The sequence below is a fragment of the Phaenicophaeus curvirostris genome, chromosome Z (assembly GCF_032191515.1).
Source record: "Phaenicophaeus curvirostris isolate KB17595 chromosome Z, BPBGC_Pcur_1.0, whole genome shotgun sequence".
NCBI lineage: Eukaryota > Metazoa > Chordata > Aves > Cuculiformes > Cuculidae > Phaenicophaeus > Phaenicophaeus curvirostris.
The window spans coordinates 36,214,079-36,233,438 of NC_091431.1; the positions used below are offsets into that span (position 1 = coordinate 36,214,079).

Below are 19,360 nucleotides of genomic sequence, written 5' to 3' on the forward strand. Positions count from 1 at the left end.
GTGAGTGTATTTTGCAAAGGACTAAAGATAATAAACAGCTAATGGTTTATGTACAGAACTTTTTTGGGAGAAAAAGAGGATTTCATAAGAATCTGGTTTTTTTAATGCAGCAAAAGATCTATTTTAAGAGGAGCTTACAAATATAAATCCAGTTACTAAAAACCTGTCCTTTTAATAAACCACAGGTAAAGAGTAAAGTCTGTATTTTGCTTTCACTGAGACAGTTGCATCAGAAACTTGACCTTGTGATCTCAGAGATGGGATTTTACTTATTTTATCAATTTCTACCTATGTAATTACTTATGGCATTCAGTAATAGCAGTACCTGTTTTACCTGTTAATTAAAGCAGTACATAAAGAAAACAAGTAATAATCACATTCGAATCCAATAAAATTCAGTTTCACTTTATTCAAGGTGATGAACAAGTCTGGGGGTGAAAGGGTGTAGAGGAGTGTAGAAACCAAGAAAGCCATGCCATTCAAAGCCATGCAGCTAAACAAAGACACTTAGAAATGTTTCAGCAATGTGTCTAGCATGTTTGATTTTATGTTTGGTTTATTATCAGTTCCTTAGAGGTAATTCTAACTCTTAATGAACTGCTACTGAGAACCCAAATGACATTTCCCAAAGGTATTGAGTTTAGGTAACATTCGTCTAGAGGATAAACTGTTCTTCAGTAAAGGCCATGGTATACTTTTCAACACCACAGAGGGCAGACCTAAATGCCTACATTTTTGTTTTCACTGAGATCCCCTTGTCTAATAGCATACACATTTTTAATAAAAAATAATCTATTCTGCCTTCTTGTTGAAAAAAATATGCATATTGAAATAAGAAACGAGGCACAGCAGAGCAGATATCTCAAACAACTTAGACTAAGCCATAAAACCACACAATGGCAGAAGTCTGAATACCTTTCTCCTTGCTCCAGCCTGATGTGTAGCTAAAACAGAGAATATAATTGTGCCATTTCCTGACAGACACAATTCATAACTTTATGGGGAAAGTATTAGGAAAAAACAAAGGAAAAAGATACAATTTACTGACTAGAAAAAGGGAACTACAGAAAATCATGTTGTGGAGACAAGGAGGGAGGTGAGGGAAAGCTACCATGTTGACTTTTGAGCACTTCCAGTGTCTTAGATCTTGTGTTAAGGCTTTTAGTTAGCATGGAAGATCAAAATATTTTGTACTCTATAGGAAAAATGCAATTTTTGAGGCAATTGTTACATTTCCTCAAAAAAAGAGTTTAAGCACAGACACACACATTTAAAATAAATCAACATTAATGGTTAAATTGTTGAAATATTACTGAAGAGCCAGCTGGGAGTTGAGAATCACTCAAACTATGAGTTTGCTAGTAAAAGACATGTAAGAAAATGTAGAAACAAAAGAGATAACAATAACTGATATAGAGGCTCTGTGAAGAAAAAGTATTTAGAATAGGGTATATTGAAAAGCTACATTAATCATAACGTATGAAGCACATGCAACAGTTAGAAGAAGTGAATGTTGCAGTAGATACTTAGGAAATACTGGGGACAGAGAGAGAGGAGGAGACAACACATTAATCAAGAATCAAGATCATTATAAGGCTATTACTTGAACTATCATGCCTAAGATGAAAAGCGAACAATGAAAAAAAAGAAATTCCAAGTACAGAATGCTACTCAGTGCAACTAATAACACTACTTATCTAAGGCAAAGTATTCTATTAGCATAGTTTGGTATGATTATAACCTGAGTTAATACTCTTGGTACGTGCTTGGTGTACAAACAAGTGGAGTAACACAGTCATTGCCATAGTTTGGAGTTCTCTTACAATCTTTTGACTCAATTTACAATTTCTGGGAAAAATTACAGAACTGCATATATTTTGTAATCTGCTAAATGGTTACTCAACACCAAAAACAAGACTTAGAGTAAATTAAAGAACCGCAATCGTATGTTAGCATGCTAGTAATTTTAGATATTACAGTAATGCAACAGTTAGGATATTTCAAGCACCATCAGCAATCCTGTAGCTTAAACCATGTAGCTATAAATGTTTCAAACAATTGTTCAGAAAGAATGTTTTGGCAGTAGGTACTTACTGTATGTACCAGATATTCTGAAGACTTTGAAATGGGAATTTATGGAAACCTTCATGTAATAGTATACTGTCTCCTGTACTACTTATATCACCTCCAGCCAACGGTTATTCAATAATACTATTTGTACTGTATCTAAGAAATACAGAGAATTCCACACATTCAGGCTCTCCCTATTAGAGTTTTGCTGTCTGGATATGAAACAAAAACATTTCATTAGGTAAGAAAAGTTCACAAAAGCAACTGTGAAATATTATATATATTATTTAATAGAAATTTGACTTTATTAGTCACTTGTTTAGCACACAATACTGTGTAATCCAAGGCATTTATTTTTGGTATGCAACAGTGCATTTATAACCCCATAAACTCCTTGAGCTGCAAGACTATCAGTAACTTTTATTTAAAATAACAGACTTAAATATTTTTAGTGCAGATATATTAATTATTCCCATTATACATTTTTGTAAACTTATATTTTCTGTGAGTATTGACAGAGGTGCTGCAACATTTCCTTGAGTAGAATATAAAAAAGTTTATACTAGAAGTGATACTGTATTGTAAATTCATTGTGACCTGGTCCACTCATTTACAAAAGGAAAGCATTATTATTAAGCAAGCAGCCACTCCTGTGATCACCTAAACTAGACTTGTCCGGTCAGTGCCCTCCTTCTTAAAATCTGAGTTATAAGACTAGTGAATATTAAGTTAACATTTCCTTTGATAAAGAAGTTTTAATTTCAGCACAGCCTCAAGTCATATGAAAACTAAGACAGAAAATAAGTAGTGATTTTCAGAATCAAATAAAAGCTGAAGTATTTGCTCTTAATAGTATCGTAAGAATTATTAGAGTTCAATTTCAATGTCAAATGTCATGCTAAAACAAATTAATTTTGCACTGTATTTATAAAAAATGAAATCTGGAATTTTTATGTTTAAAAAACCAAACCAAACAAGCCAAAACTTGGCAGATTTTTTTTTATCACTAGATTTTTGTAACTTAAGGTCACCTATTTTTGTGATATAGCCAATAGACTGTTGCAACTGCAGTAAACAATTTCATAAATCATCCTTCCCTCCCGATTCTTCCTTTGTTGATGATATTCAAAGAGTTTTGCTTGTTAAACAGGAATTAAAAGGTAGCTGTTCAGTGTTCTCTGTATTTTCGTGCATCTTCATTCATTACAATTTTGGCTGAGTCTCCCTCACTTCTTCCAGTTTAGAAAGAATCCACTGTGTGAGAAAAAGGAAAAGCATTTACTCAGTAAAACCAATACAAAGCAGCTGAAAATTAAGATTGGGTTGGCCAGACACTTCAATACCTGCTCTCTTCCTGAGTTTTAACACAGTGCTCAAAATTCTGCTGTAGATTATAGAAGTCCAGTTTTCACACAAGAAAGTGGAGGAGTTCTTGTACCAGTATCTGACATTGAGTACCATAACTAATTAAACTTACTAAGTTGATATTTCAGTCTCCTGGTCTGTATTTGAATGAATGATATTTTTAAAAAATAAATTACATCATGATTTCACCCACATAATTATTAATGCTCTGCAGTAGTCTACAACTAGACAAATCACACATGACAACAGAGAAGTAAGGATAACAGAAGGCAGGACAAGACTAGGTTGCAGAAATACAGTTATTTGGAAAGAAGCTTTCTTTAACTGTATTGAGTTTCTTTTTGGGATTTTCAAATTTGCATTTACTGAACACAAAGAAATTAGTTTCCCAGGAGCCTTTAAAAAAAAAAAAAAAAAGCATGGGGAAAGAGACAGTGACATGGAAACCTAGGACAGGAGATAAAAGTTATACGATAGATTTGCCATAAGAAAGCTGTGTAATGCTTTGTGTAATCCTTTCAAGGAAGAGGAAAGATTATTACAAATCAGATTCTGTTACCAGATCATGTTGTGTGTTACAGATTTTTAGTATCCCTTCCACCACATGGCAAGATCTCCACCCTCAAGGAAACCACACCTTCTGTTCAGCAGGATGATGAAGGTTTGAAGGAAGAGTTGGCCATTCAAAAAATTACTGAAAACATCAGAATACAGCACTTCTCACAGATGGAACAACCTTGTAGTGTCCACTAGACTGACACAACATTCAGTAGTGTCACTGAAATGACCTTACACCCCTTTAACCATGAAGGATGCAAGTTTCATTTGCACTGTTCCTAAAACACTTCTCTCCATGTCATCTCTCTAGGTACACAAGCTCAAGTGTCAGAATTGTAGAAGTGAGGCATAGGCTAAACAGCCCAGAAGTGACTCTCAAAGACTTTCAGTAGGATACCCCCTATGGCCCCGACGGCAATTTTTAAATGAATTCATTAAGTATTCCCTCTCCAAGATAAAATCACATTCCTCACCAAGCCTGTCTGAAAGTGACACACAACCTTTTCAGCTTTCTTCTCCTTGCTTAAGACTTATGACATACATAATACCAGGCACTAATTTGATTTCTGATATTGTTCCCAATTTAGCTGGGCCGTAGATGGGATTCCCTTCCCACACAGACTACTGGACCCGAATGCTGCCTCTGCTCCACCACAGCCAGAAAGAAAAAAAAAGAGGAGCTCAGTACCTCCAAAGTGTACAGACAAGTCATATTCTGCATAGGGCCCTTAAATACCTTGACAATATTTGTAATGCTTCTGAGGTGAGAGTCAAATGGTATCACTCAGCTATGGTTAGGAACTACCCTCATTATGACAAAACCAACTTGAACTGTTGATATAATGCAACTTTTGCAGGCTGTTTCAAAGAGTAGTCCCAGGGTAACACATCACACTGGTGTATTATATACGTAAAACTAATTCATTGTTTGGGAAAATAATTAGCTGCACTAATAAAAGCAAGGCAGAACTTTTGCAACTGACTGCCTTCATAGTTCTGGTATCAGACCTGAACTGTTTGCACTGTCTGCAAAAACTATTTGTGTTTCTTTTAGGGATTTTCTTCATTCTTCAATCAAAAGAGTATATTGAGGAACAGAGGAATGACATTCCCACTCCCCTGGTTCCCAGAATTAAACCGGGAGTAATTTGCAAATACTTTTTGTTTTATTAAAACATACTATTATAATTCACATTCTTGCTCATTTTTGTGATAGCAGTGGTGTTAAATCAGCCATCTGAAAGACAGTTATAACTCCAAAGATTTATGTAATGAAAAGTTTGTTCCTGGAATTCCATTGATTCTTCACATTCAGTAGTGAATAGATCATTGCTATTTACATCTGTGTAACAGCTGTGTGCAAATACTGAAGTTTAGATACAAAGTAGTTTCAGGTCAAGAATATTTGTTACACTTTTTAAACCAAATTTAGCATAGCATAATTGTAGCAATATTTTGACATTACCTTTGCATCCTCTGGACTCTTAAAATTAATAATTTTTCCAAATTCTTTGGCATGGAACACAGACTTAACTCGTTCCTAAAACAAAAAAAATAAAATAAAACACAAACCAAAAAACAAGCAGTGATTCTTCAAATGTTATGACTAAGATGTTATTTACCATTAAGGCAGCTATACGGTTCAGACAGCAATGTGTACCCAGTATCCTAATCTGAGTATGTTAAAATTGCATGCACAAACCCTGAGAAACTTAATTTTCTGCATGAAAACACAGTGAAATGGAACACTCTACTAAGAACAGACTTCCCTTCTTATCACGTTGTTCCTGGAGGCCGGACTATAAAAGTGTGTAGGAATGGAAGGCAGATAATGGAGTAGGCGGGGTAATAAAATTCAATTTTCCTTAAGATTGTAAGTTTTCACTCTAAGTCATTACTTGGGTGTACATTCCACCAATACTAACTTGCAAGTAGTGATCTTAGGCAGTGAAAATAGCAAGTTAGGCTTCAGAAATAAAAGATAAGCAGTGCATTGCAAAATACAGTTTTCAACCACAGATTTCAATAAAGAGCATACTGCAGACATGTGAATGGACTGAAATGACTGCTGTATAGAGGTAAAGATGGCTATGTTATTCAGTATTGTCTAAAATGGCAGAAACTCTTAAGAATTTTGTCCTGTAAAAGTTCACTTGCAGTCAGAAATCCAGTTTGGAGGATTCCAAACCAATATATAGCTCTGCCTGTCATGCTCGCTGCAACAGAAACAAATAATCTGAGTGTAAAACTGAATGACTTTGTAAGCTGCCAAGACTGACCTGACAACCAAGATGTGTAACTATACATATGAAATTTGTTAAAAAACAGAAACAAACCAAAACACTGGCAGGTTAAATTTATTGACTGAAAATAAATTCGGTGACCATCACAACAAGAATTTAAGAATTTTTTTTTTGAAGGAACTTTGCTTCTCTAAGTACTTTCTGTCACCAAGAGTCATCTTTGTATGTCATTGGCTATATACCAGGGAAAGAAAATTTTGAGAAAAATTGCAACTGAGAGCAACATTCTTCAAGTTGCATTCAAAGGGATTAGCATATGTCATCACAGTTTTTATGAAGACATTAATAGCTTATTACACTTTTGAAGATTACGAGCAAATGGGAAAAAAAATCCTTGAAGCACAGCACATGCAAATGTATTGCTCTGATATATTTCTATCTTTTGGATCACAACAAGGTAGATTTCCACATATTGGCATATTCCCACAGTGCAGAAGCATGTAAAAATACTCTGCAATTTTCTGAAAGAGTTTTGTTATATCACTATTTTTCAAACTATGAATATATCACAAACTGGCATATTCAAACAAAACAAATTTCTAAGGTTCAAGGAGTAACTTCTTCTGTGAACACCAAGTCACCATTCTTCTTAGAACAGCCAGAAGCTAGTTATTTGAAGAGTGTGTCAATACCAAATTTCAACTCCCTTCTGGGAGTACACCTCAACTAGAAGAAAGATCAAGAAACAGGAATTAAGTTGAATGTTATAAACACTAACACAAAAAGAAAACAAAAAACATGATTAAATTAACATACCTTTGCTTCAATCCGTAATCTTCTGCCATCAACAATAAATGGTTCTTTGGTAAATTCATCAAAAGTGTATTGCCACTCACACGTCAGCTGTCCAAATGTCCCTTTTGTCACAAATAACACACCACTAGACAACAGAAAATAATAATTTTAAATTTAATGTAATAATACTTAAAATATATCAAACTACTTTAGCTCTAGTGAAGTCATTCATTGTTCCAGAAGAGATCTCATCTAATAACAAACAACAATCATATAGCATACTTTCCAAAAGAGTGAATTTTCCACTTTCTTCTAACTTTATGTAAAGTACTATGTTTTATAGTGAAACTGTAACGCTGCCTCTAGCTGTACTTCTACAAGAAGTTGTACAGACTTTTTACTGGGCAAGGATGCCTCATACTCCACTGTTAAGACACAGAGTCTGTTCCTGTAATTATCCTTTTTCCTTCAACATACTAATTTACACAGTTCCATTGACTTCAGCCTAAAGAGATATATAACATTCCTTTTCTCTCCTTTCACACAAATTACTGACACTCAAAATCACAGATTCTTGTGCTGAACAATGTCATTGTTGAACAAGCTTATTAGGCATGCCTTCCCCATTATTTTATCTACATACAAAATGACAGGCATGTCAAAGCATGGCTACAGATCAACAATTACCAAGGCACACATACTTTGATGATAGTTTTAAGTACTTATTATTTAGAGTGAAAACAGTTTACCTTTTTGTCACCATTAACATATCCGTACTGTTGACCATAGCATGCGCAATATATCTGAGTTTTGCAAATCTTCCATTTTCAATTTTCTAAAAAGAGATAAAAGTTTTATAACTTCAAATACACTAGTACAAATTAATGTAGTAATTTAGTGCTTAAAATCTATTTATCCCCGAGAAGTATAAATTATAACAGAGCATATAGCATGTTTCAAGACTCACTTTCCTGCATATTTTTAGTACAGGCCAAATTTCTTGTGACCAAAACAGTCCTGAGACAACAAAAGAAATAAGGATTCATATTCCAATTTATGCCAAGTCACTTCCAAAAATTTGAAGCAATTAAATCTGGTAATAAATCTATACATAAGTGCACATTAGAGCCCACTATCATGAATACAGTGGGACTAAATAAAGCACTTGAGATAAAGCTTAACCCTTCTCCATATCCTTGTGTTTCCCATGAACTTACTTAATTTTTTCATAGAATCATAGAATAACCAGGTTGGAGGAGACCCACCGGATCATCGAGTCCAACCATTCATTTTCCTGCAATTGCTGTGAATATTGTAGCAGGCTATTCTGTAATAGCTAATAAATTTAAAATATTTAAAATATTTAGAATATGACAGCAGAATAATATTTAAAAAGAGGCTCTGTAACTTTAACATGACTTGTCAACCATTGCATTTCTGGCTTTCTCAGCAATAAGTGATTAAAGTAGTGATCAGATTAAGATTGCTGCATCTTAGATGGGAACAGCAACATGACTGCATACTTCCCATCTCTTAGAAATCGGAAGCAAAACCAAATCACTGTAAACAAATATGATTCAATAAACCATTAAGTACAAACATATGCAGGCTGTCATTTAAAAACATGCAGGCTAGTTCTCAATACAGATAAACTAGAAAAAAAAAAACATGTAATAAGTATTCATCACCACTGTAAAACAAAAAAACTTAATTAGGCCTATACTACAACTTGAAATTTGGCTGTGTGGGTAACTCCACTTGTCCAAAGATATTTCTTTAAGTGATACCTTCCCTCATAGATGCTTATTATGTACTGACTAAAATGCAAGAATATTTGAGTAATACGTTCCAAAAAGATAGCTTTCCAGAAAGCTCTTAGAAATTTCAGACTATTGGAAGCTCTCAGAAACTTCAGATTATTTCTCTCACCCTCATCATCACAAATATTGATCATGGGCCTACTTGGGTAGGTCACTTCTTGAATTCACTTCTCCAAGAGGTAGTCTAAGGGGCAGGATGCAAACAGCAAGAAGAATGGCATAAGAAATGAGAAATTAAGGCCTTCAAAACCTGAGATTATTAAATTTTTATTTTTAGAAACTTCTTATTCAGGCTTTGTTTAGGGGCTGCCATGCCTCTGATTTGAGTCTCTCCCTGCCATGTCACCCCACTGTAATTTACTTACTTTACCAAAAATGAATTGAGAATTATGAAAATCATTATGGAATTACAGTGTTTAACTGTCATGCAGGTTGCAATCCTAAACAAAAGCTATTTCAATGTCCACCAAATTCCACAAAAAGTATTTCATTGTACTAAGACAAACAAGTGATTTGCTCAACACAAAAGTATTGTTAACATGTGGTATGTGCTAAGCTAACTACTCATTGTCAGTTATGTGTCAAAGATCATAAACTCAAGTTATCTGCATTCTGTAGACAACAGACATTAATTGGGAAATAAATCACAGGAAAATGGTGCATGATCCACTTGCAAAGGTAACAATCTATGCCAATACTGAACAGTAATTACTTCCAAATTTTCTGCCTAAATTTTCCAATTTTTCTACTCTTCATTTACAGTCTTTATCCCTTTCAGCATTTGACTTGCATCTATTCATTAGGATATACACCATACACCAATTTACTGCCGGTAACTCTTATATCAAGATTGTTACGGTGCTCTACCAAAGCACCTGATATAAATCACACATGAAAGAATATATAATTGATCCATCAATACATAAATATGCATAAATATGTTGTTCAACTTGTTCTGCAGCTCACAGCAGAAAACTTGTCAACCTGAGCTGAAAGGATCGAACTTAACCCTGGAGTTCTCAGCAAAAGCAGTACTGGACTTCAAATTCAATGCACCACTGAAAACATGAAGAAAAAAAAGATGCGCAGCCAACTATTAAAATACATTAAAGAATGGGGGGCGGGAACAAAAACCCAGGCTGGCACAAAACCACACCCACTGTCAGTGAAGGAAGTGTTGGTATGCAAACTGCTCCAGGAGCTTCACCTCTACAAATCAATGGGCCCTAACAATACCCACCCAAGGGTGTTAAGAGAACAGGCAGATGTACTAGGCGGCTCTCTGTAATATTCAAGAAGTCAGGGAGATTGGAGGACATCTCAGAAGACTGCAAGAAGGCTAATGTCACCCTCACTCAGAAGAAGGGCTTGAAGGAGCATCCAGGAAGTTATGGGCCCATCAGTCTTACTTCAGACCTTGAGAAATCTATAGAATGAATCCTCTGGGGGCTACAGCAAGTTAAACGAAGCATGGGATAGGGAAAAGCCAGCACAGACTCACCACAAGCAAATATTTTCTGACAAACCTGACCGCCTTATATGACAATAACTGGCTGGGTTGATGCGAAGCAAGTAGTGGACATTGTCATCTTGGATTTCTCCAGGGCTTTTGATAGAGTTTTCCATAGCCTCCTCCTAGAGAAACTGACGCATTATGGGCTACACAAGTGGCCTGTGCAGTGAGTGGGGAACTGGCTGGCAAGGGGCACCTGGAGGCTGGTGGTGAACAGCTCATTTTCAACCTGGCAATCAGTTACAAGTGGGGTTCCTCTGGAATCTCTGTAAGTGATCTGGAAGATGAGATGAAGTGTACCCTGATGAAGCTTGCTGATGATACCAAACTGAGTGGGAAGTGGACACCCTGGAAAGGAGAGCCAGCCTGTAGGGAGACTGGGATAGGCTGAAAGAGTGGGCTAACAACAACCTTTTGTAGAACGAACCAGGACAAGTGTAAGGTCCTGGGGAAAAACAGAATCCATGAGCACAGCTCAGGCTGGGAGCTATGCAGCTGGGAAGCAGCTCTGTGGAAAGGGACCTAGGAGTCCTGGTGAAAAGCAGCTCAATGAGTTAACAGTGTGCTGCTGCAGCAAAGGAAAGCCAACAAAATACTGGGTAGCTTCAACAAGGCCATCACCAGCAGAAATAAAGAAGTAATGATCCCACACCTTCAGGACATGCTTCTAATACTGTTTTCAGTTTTGGTCCCTGCTCTACAATAAGGATGAGGACAGGCTGTACAGCATCTGGAGAATGGCCACAAAGAACACTGAAGGTCAGGGAAGCCTGCTGTATGAGGAAAGGCTGAGAGAACTGGGTTTGTTCAGCCTCGAGAAAAGAAGGCTTAGGGGAAACCTCATTACCATGTGCCAGTATACAGAGTGGCTAGAAAGAATATGAAGACTCTCCTCCTACAAGGAATCACATGGAAAACAGGACAGGTAATGGGTATAAGTTACTCCTGGGGGAATTCCAATTGGATACAAGAGGAAAAGATACTCACAAAGAGAACAATCAGCCACTGGAATAATCTTCCCCAGGAAGCTGTGGATTCCCCAACGCTGGACAATTATAAAAGATTCAGCAGGACGGATGCTGGGCCATCTTGTCTAGGCCATGCTTTTGCCATGAAAGGTTGGACCAGATGATCCTTGAGGTCTCTTCCAAGCTGGCATTCTACGATTTTACTATCTAAGATTCCCTGGCTCATTGCCCAAGAAATCAGGCTGTACAGCAGCTTTTGAAGGCACAGAGCTAGAATAGGCAGTCTTACAGATTTTAATGGTTCTTCCCTCAGAATTTTGATAACTGCAAGACAAAGCTCTTAATGCTTTGCAGCAATTCTGACTGTTCAGATGCTGGCGGAAGAGTTAGTTCTTACTACAGTATCTATTGATAAGTATCTATTGCAAGGCATCTTCAAAAATGGAACACAAACCACAAAATTTAGCAACAAACTCCTCAGAAAAGAATGAGAAAACTGTGCAAGCATTCCAGGGAATACAGAATAGAACAGCTGAAGAAATAAGTAACTTGTAAAGCTATATTGTAAAATTTATGATACAGAATTATAGTGGTTCATTGTTAGGTTTTTTTGCCCCCTCTTAGATAAACAGAAAGCTAAATACTTCTGCGTGTTACATACATTTTACTACACAGAACCTTGTAAGAGACTTAGTATTTTCTCCAGTTACCTGTGATTCTACATAGGGTTTAGTTCTGGGGTAGATTTTTTTAGATTTTTTTGTTGCTATGAAAACAATAAAAATATTGATTTAAGAACCAAATAAGTTAGTCACAACCAAAAATAACTAAATAAACCACTATTTCACAAATCTGAGAATTCAAAAGATACACAAAATAACTACTTAAAAATAAAGGTAAAAGAAATTATAAATAAAAAAATTAAAGGCTTATATTAAATCTTGCTTTCAAAATATATGTATGTTTTAAATACTTTTTATAGGCCATATACTGGTTTTACATAATCTAGTTCTGGGGAACATGAGACACGACGTTAGAACAGAACAGATTCATCCATTCTCAATATATTTTGGACATGTTTATTGTGGAAAAGCAGACAAAATACTTTCGAAATATGAAATAAAACCATCAAACAGCATTTTAACATCAATAATGACTGTACAACTCAGTAAAGTTTCACTAAACAAATTGAAAAGCATTCCATCTAGCAAATTATAAATAAAACCTGCCAAATACTTATGTAAATGCAGAAACATTAAATACACTTCAAAGAAACATAAACTCTTAGTCACAGTATTACTATTTCTTCATTTCACTCAATACTATGTTCACCTAATATCCAGTTTTACTTTTAAGACTATTTGTATTACATTCTTTGCTCCTTTGCCTAGCACTCATCATCATACAGTTTATTCCTCCACATGGTATTTTTCAGTTTCGAAAATAAGAATTTAATATCAGACAATTTCAGTTTCTCAGTGGGAAGTATAACAGCAACATTTAGTACTTAAAGGTCGAAAGAAAGTGACAAAGGCCATGTTTATCTTCTACAGTCCATATTACCCTAACTGTCATCATCATCATCATCACTACTATTGAGAGTCTTATTCCATTCCCTGTAGGCCTGTCTTTTCTGAAGGCATGGTAAGGGAAGAAGAAAGTAGAAACATTAGTTTAGAAGTGTTAGTTTGTCCAACATATGTGTTAATTAAAGCAAAATAAAACCTGAGAAAACAAATTATAAAGTGATATCCTAATCTAGGACACAGTATGAGCACATGAAATCACCTATCTCCCATTTACTTTAATCAGTATATATAATGTCTCAACTGCTAAGAAGTTTTATTCCAATCTAATACAGTAACCTGCTGAAAATGCTCCAATATGGTGACTGCAGTGGGGCCAGTCACCAGACCTGTATGCATAGAAATCGTACAAAACAGGAGAATAACCTTAAGAAAACATGCTTTGGATAAATAAACTGCTTTGGATAGGGGACATATAATACACTGAGTCTCATGCAAGATAAGGAAATACCTCTAAAATGAAAAAGATTTAGAACCAAAAACATTAGTACACTTGAAGATAAAATGACTTTAAGACATCAATCACAATATATCAGAAATTAATGTCTGAAAAATATTTACACAATTTACTATTTTCTCTTTTCACTGTCTACCGGAAGAATCACAACTCTGGAGCTTTCACATCTCCTCAAGAGTAGTTCTGCCTTAGAATTGTCAGTAGTGAAACCGAATATGAAGCATACTATTTTCCTAATTTATCTACTTTCAAATGGTGGCTGCCACCACAAAATACTACAAGCACTACACAAAGCAATGCCTTTATGCTTTCATAAGATGTATAAAGGAAGGTGGTGGTATTGAACTCAACCACAGAAGAAGAAAACAGAATTACATATTGCATTGCAAAACTTTTTACAGGTTTCTCAGAAAAGAAAAACAACCAATCCCAAACACAAATAAATTTAAGAAGCAAAAGCAATGCAAAGCTATTAGAGAAGTCTGCACTTTACAGATGACTCCGCTGACTTGCAAACACTATTTTACTGATACACTTTGAAACACAAAAGAGTATGTTATGGAATTAATTTTCTTACCAAAAAAAAGGAGAAAAATGAGCAAGAAAGTTTATGCCACTCATGAGCAGTACCTTGTAACTATGCTATAGTTAAGGATACACTGTTTTACAACACTGGCTTTATATTGGAGAGCACAGGTTAAAGCTACCTCACTAGAAAAAAAGGCAGATGCATTCTATTTATTATCAAAGAGCTTTCACAGTCTGCTGAACTAGATCACCAGTGAATGGTACATAGCTGAGATGCCCTAAACAGGACAATCCCTTCTCCCAGAAAACAAAAGCCACACTAATGAAACACCAAAGAAACAGAAACAACCAGACTGGTTGGTTAACATTAAACAAATGGCTATGGCAATTCTCAAAACAGTCTAAAAAGTCCCCTCAAAGCAAACTTCATTATTAACTATTTCTTCAGAAGCTATTTCCGTATGACTTTTCCAACATTTCCCTGGCACACTGCGAATCCTTCAATGTGTATTTTAAAAACACTGTTTACATTCATGTATATCATTAATTACTATTTTATTTCTTAAGTTTGAATATCTGTAAGATGCAGTTTTACTTCCAACAAAGCAAAAAAACAGAAACTTTGTCAGCTGCATAGGAGTCTGTTTAAAATGCTATTTTATGTAAAACTGACATAAAAAACTTACTGTTTAAAATGTATATTATAAAATTACTGAAAAAATATCTGTGTTCATCATCACTGTTTATCAAAAATAAAAATGAAAGACAAAGTTTTTAACTACACAAAGCTGCTTCTTCTTTCAAAATGCTCTAAATCTTGCACAAACCTATACAGAAACACTGATATAAATTAGTGTCTTTTTCAAAAGCTGCATCACAAAAGCTAAATCACTAAAGTGATCATAAGCTTAAGAAATTAAACGGAACTTTTTGACTACTGAGTTACTACATGAAGAGGTGGTAAGGAATTTAAGAAATGGGAAATTCGGTAAAATGTTTATTTCAACATATGATGAGTTAAAATGTTATGCCAAATTATCTTTCACTTTCTTCACCTGTAACATTTGACTTCCAGCTCCATCTCTTAATCTGTACGGTCTAATAACTCCATCTTCACCAAAGAAGCGAGGTGGGCGCAAGCTTACCACATCTTCTGATGAATCTGCAACTCTGAAAATAGAGCAGCAAATTTAAAGTATGTGTCAATATCCATACTCAGCTATAATATTTAGCAAAGGCTCTGAATTATTTTAAATACAAATTAAATTCAAGTACTAGTACAGCAACTGTTGTTGTCTCTAAATGTGTTTTTGATTAAGAACAGACAGTAGATATTCTATGGAACAGTAATACATTTTACTCAGAAATCTATTTCAGAGAATGATTATTATCAAAGTAGATGGCACAAGGCAGCACAAAACTGCAATACTCAAACGCTAATTAAGTATTGTCCTTCAAAACTTCTAAATTTAAGACTCTGTGTCACACAGAAGTTCTGCTTGATATTTTTCTTGCATTTCTTTGCTAAAGAACTTGTAGTAGAAAGCCAGAAGAAAACTGCCAATTTTACGGCAGCAAAAGTGGGCCAGCTCACTAAGAGCAGGGCCGTTAAACAACTGTATTCAGACAGAGCTACTAAATGCCCCCTCAAAATACTTTCTCCTTCTTCTTTACATATTACAGCATGAGACAAATTACAGCAATACATTTACTAAAGTGACTATTATGGTATTCAATATATAGTCTTAGCAGTTTTCAGCCTGAATAATCAGGACAGATACTGTCATGACCTGGTAGTCTTGGAAGTAATCTCACATAGTAAGAATAATATAAAAAGTAACATTTGATGCAGCAGAGAAGTCCTTTGTCCCTGTATATCTGGGTTAAAAGGTAAAAAAAAAAAATCAGCAATCAAATGAAATCTCATCACTAAGACTTTTAAACTACTTTATTTGGTAGTGCTAGAAATACCCAAGATCTGATGTTGTGTTTTTAAGTGCTATTAACTGTGTAATTTTTAAAGAATTGCCTATTATATAAATAACAATATAGATAAGACTTTTTTTCTATCTCATCTGTATTGACAAAGTTGAAAGATCCAGAAAGACTGACGCAGAAGAGATACAAAGATACAATGTATTATTGCTGTTATTGCTGCCTGTTTCATGCAATATGTCACTCTTCATACTTACTTTACTTACTTTTTAATACCCTGAAATGTGCTGCTGGCCATGTCTATGATTCCTCCAGTAGGCCGAGCTACTGCTCCCACTAAGCCTTTTCCAACACCCTTGAAAAAACCAGCTGCTCCTTCCTTCTGGGCTCCTAAAAGGATTAAGAGCAGCAAATCATCACAAAACACTGAGATTTTTGTAAAATCGTAGTAAACTTCATGACCATTTAATTACAAATCTTATTTGATATGCAGCTACATAGTCTCTTCCACACAAAGTTCATATAAACAACATTTAAACTAAAAGTCAGTAGGAATATAAAATCTTTATCAATATTTATAGAATATAATCAAGTATCAAGGATTTACCATCAAATGAATAGTTAATGCATCAGAAGACCTAAACTTACCTCTTATTGGTTTTGTAACTATTCCTGTTATGCCACTGACAAAACCCTACCAAGAAAAACAAAAGAGACATTACAAATACAGCTTTTATTTTGTTTTGTTGTTGGTTTTTTTTAACATATTTTTCGCTTTTCTTATTACTTCATTGGTGAATAACCTCAAAGTACATCTGTTGGAGTATTCTAAAATTCACTACAAGTTAACAGAATTAGAGGCACCTACTTCACAGTTCCTACCTTCTCTTCTACCCTCATATATTCTTCTTCGAAATTACTACTCAATTGCGGATGTACTTCTGCAAAACCAGAACTAAAAGAGGGACAAGTGTCTAGTGAGCACAGCAGCTCCTATATCTGTTACTCTTGCCTGCACAAAACCTATTAAAATTTTTATCTTTTTTTTCTCCTTACAGAAACTAATCCTTTTCCACCACGAGTGATACCCTCTCTCAGACCAGTGGGTTGTTTATTCATAGCTTCTCTCCTTTTCTGCTGGTAATCCTCATCCATAGTTATTGCAGCTACTCCTTTTGCCATAGCACCAGTGATTCTCGATGCAGCACCAGCCAATCCACCTGTTGGAACATAAAGTAAAATGTTAATGCAATTTACAAATATTAACCTATATTGCTTATTATTTAGTATACTGTCATGATAATGCTGAAACTTACCAACAGCTCCCCCTACTAGTGCTTTAAGTCCTAGTGCCATTCCTTCTATAAACTCTTCAGGACCCTGGATGGCTCCCTAAGAAAAAGAAAAAAAAGTATTTCTGATAAGCTTCAAATAGAATGCATTACATTTTTTTTAAAACTTATGTTTTTATTGGAATTCATAGATAACAAAGAGAACAAGAGCACAAGACTGAGTGAAAACGTGTGAAAGTGCCCATGAGAGCACCTATAAGGGAAAGATTATTTCAAAATATCAATATGTTCCCTGAAGGCTGCTTATTTTAAGGAAAATTTAAGAAGAGTTTTTATGGAAAAAAAGCAAATTTATTTCAAAATAAGAACTATAAGGAAGAGGTTTTTGTTAATTAACACAAATGTACTACTCTCTCCCTTTTATCTGACCTTTCCAATAACGTTTCCTGGCACTTTCACTTTAAATTTTCAATTCTAAATCTAACATTAAAACCAGAAAAGACATTAATATATACACACTTGTGCTACATTTCATAACAAGGCAGCAGAAAGTTTTACCTGGTAAGGTTCATAGAAGAATGCTTCTACTCCTTCAGACAAGCCTCTTATGAATCCAAATGGATTACCCAGTACGTCAAGGCCAAGAATAAGAACATACATTTGTTTAATAGCCTAAAATAAAGACATTCATTAATTAAAATATTTCAGAAATTACACTGAAACGAAGTGTAGTATATGCAGATGAAAGAGTGAAAATAACATGAATTTAACACAAACTCCTCACAATTATTAGGAAAAGTAGAAGGAGATGTATTAAACAGGATCTTACAATAAGTAAAACACATTAAGTCAGCCAAATAAAAATTACTTCTTAACAAAGAACTGACATTAATGCGCTTGAGATTTTACAAAACAAGTATTACCTGCATATTTCTCATACTACAGGACAAAATTTGGTCTGTTTGCATATACTGACAAAATACTGTTTGATTGTCACTGCAAAACATTATAACCACATCTATATGAAGTGTAATTAGATTATTTTTTTTTAAAGCTGAGCAACTCCTAGGAGATTGCAAATTTCCTCTCTGGGAAAAGGAAGGGTGAGAGCACAACAGATAACTTGTTCCCCAATTGAAACTCTTTACGGTCATCTTCTCCTTTAAATATGGACAGAGCTCTAAATTAAATATGTCAAATGAAGCCTTATTATTAATGATGGATGGATAGAAAAAGACTAGTTCTTTTACGCAAAAGCATGTCTGCTGGATTCTCTTCACTGGACGACATGACCTGAACAGTACACAACAGCCAAAGAGAGATCATAATTCATATATTACTAACATGCAAGAAAACACATTAATAGAGCAGAACTGATATCAAACTATCAGAGCTGTATGCCTGCTTCCAGCATGCATCCCAGCAAGCTGTTTTGTTATGCACGCCACTTTTCCTGTAGTCATAATTTGAAAGCAGTACTTGCCCCCCTAATAAAGGCAATAGACTCTATCTAATGAGTAATTGTTTTGTATGTGTTTGTATATTTAACCTCTATACAAAACATATGAAACTGAATTGTATCTTTTTCCACAGAACCAAAGCGCACAGTAGTGCTTTCAAAACATAAATTTATTGAAAAATATTGAAATTTATTTATTCTAACCTGTTTTGAATAATGTCTTCGAACTGCTGACTGGAGCTGTTGTGTAGTACAGAAGTGATAGCTGAGTTCAAAGAATGCCAACCTAAAAAAAAAGAAAAGAGAAAAATTAAGTCCTTACTAAGAAGAGCAATCTAATACATGTAATATTAGTTTAATATTTGCAAGTAATCCTTACAATTTAATTTTTAACCTACTTAAAGACAACATCTTGTACATCTGTGAGGGTGGCCCCTATACTCTTCAGCAGGAGATTCAAGGACTGTAGTGGTATCAATTCATTCTTTCTTTCTTCTTTGTTACTGTCTTCTCCACCCGTACTGAGTGAAAAGCTTAAGTGTAACTAAAGGATAAAAATGAGATTGGGATATAAAGTGGTTGTTTATCGGAAGCATAATATGTCTATCTTCATCATCTTTTAGATAATTTAAAACTTGATATAAGACATTTCCAGTCTTCATTGAAACCAGTCTGACCTCACAGCAGAGAACATAAATACATTATATAAACTAATAAAAAATGAGTGACATTTAAAAACGAAACCAAATAACTGGAACTTCATTTAAGAAA

The 19,360-nt window shown here is 34.9% G+C and overlaps 1 protein-coding gene across 5 annotated transcripts in view; it reads right to left on the reverse strand.

The window, feature by feature from the left end:
- Positions 1–384: 384 nt before the first annotated feature.
- Positions 385–19,360, reverse strand: part of VPS13A (vacuolar protein sorting 13 homolog A) — a 100,289-nt gene continuing 81,313 nt past the window's right edge. For 3 of the 5 annotated variants that reach the window (XM_069880796.1, XM_069880795.1, XM_069880797.1), the window contains 12 exons: positions 18,988–19,133; positions 18,794–18,875; positions 17,689–17,802; positions 17,155–17,230; positions 16,895–17,058; positions 16,487–16,532; positions 16,105–16,228; positions 14,959–15,073; positions 7,781–7,866; positions 7,053–7,176; positions 5,459–5,533; positions 385–3,324 (listed from right to left, as the gene is read on the reverse strand). In XM_069880796.1, coding sequence (XP_069736897.1) covers positions 3,274–3,324; positions 5,459–5,533; positions 7,053–7,176; positions 7,781–7,866; positions 14,959–15,073; positions 16,105–16,228; positions 16,487–16,532; positions 16,895–17,058; positions 17,155–17,230; positions 17,689–17,802; positions 18,794–18,875; positions 18,988–19,133 — 1,203 coding nt within the window. In that variant the 3' untranslated portion in view covers positions 385–3,273. Of the gene's footprint in view, positions 3,325–5,458; positions 5,534–7,052; positions 7,177–7,780; positions 7,867–12,360; positions 12,966–14,958; positions 15,074–16,104; positions 16,229–16,486; positions 16,533–16,894; positions 17,059–17,154; positions 17,231–17,688; positions 17,803–18,793; positions 18,876–18,987; positions 19,134–19,360 lie in introns of those variants that run through there. The other 2 variants (XM_069880799.1, XM_069880798.1) reach the window with 1 other exon arrangement.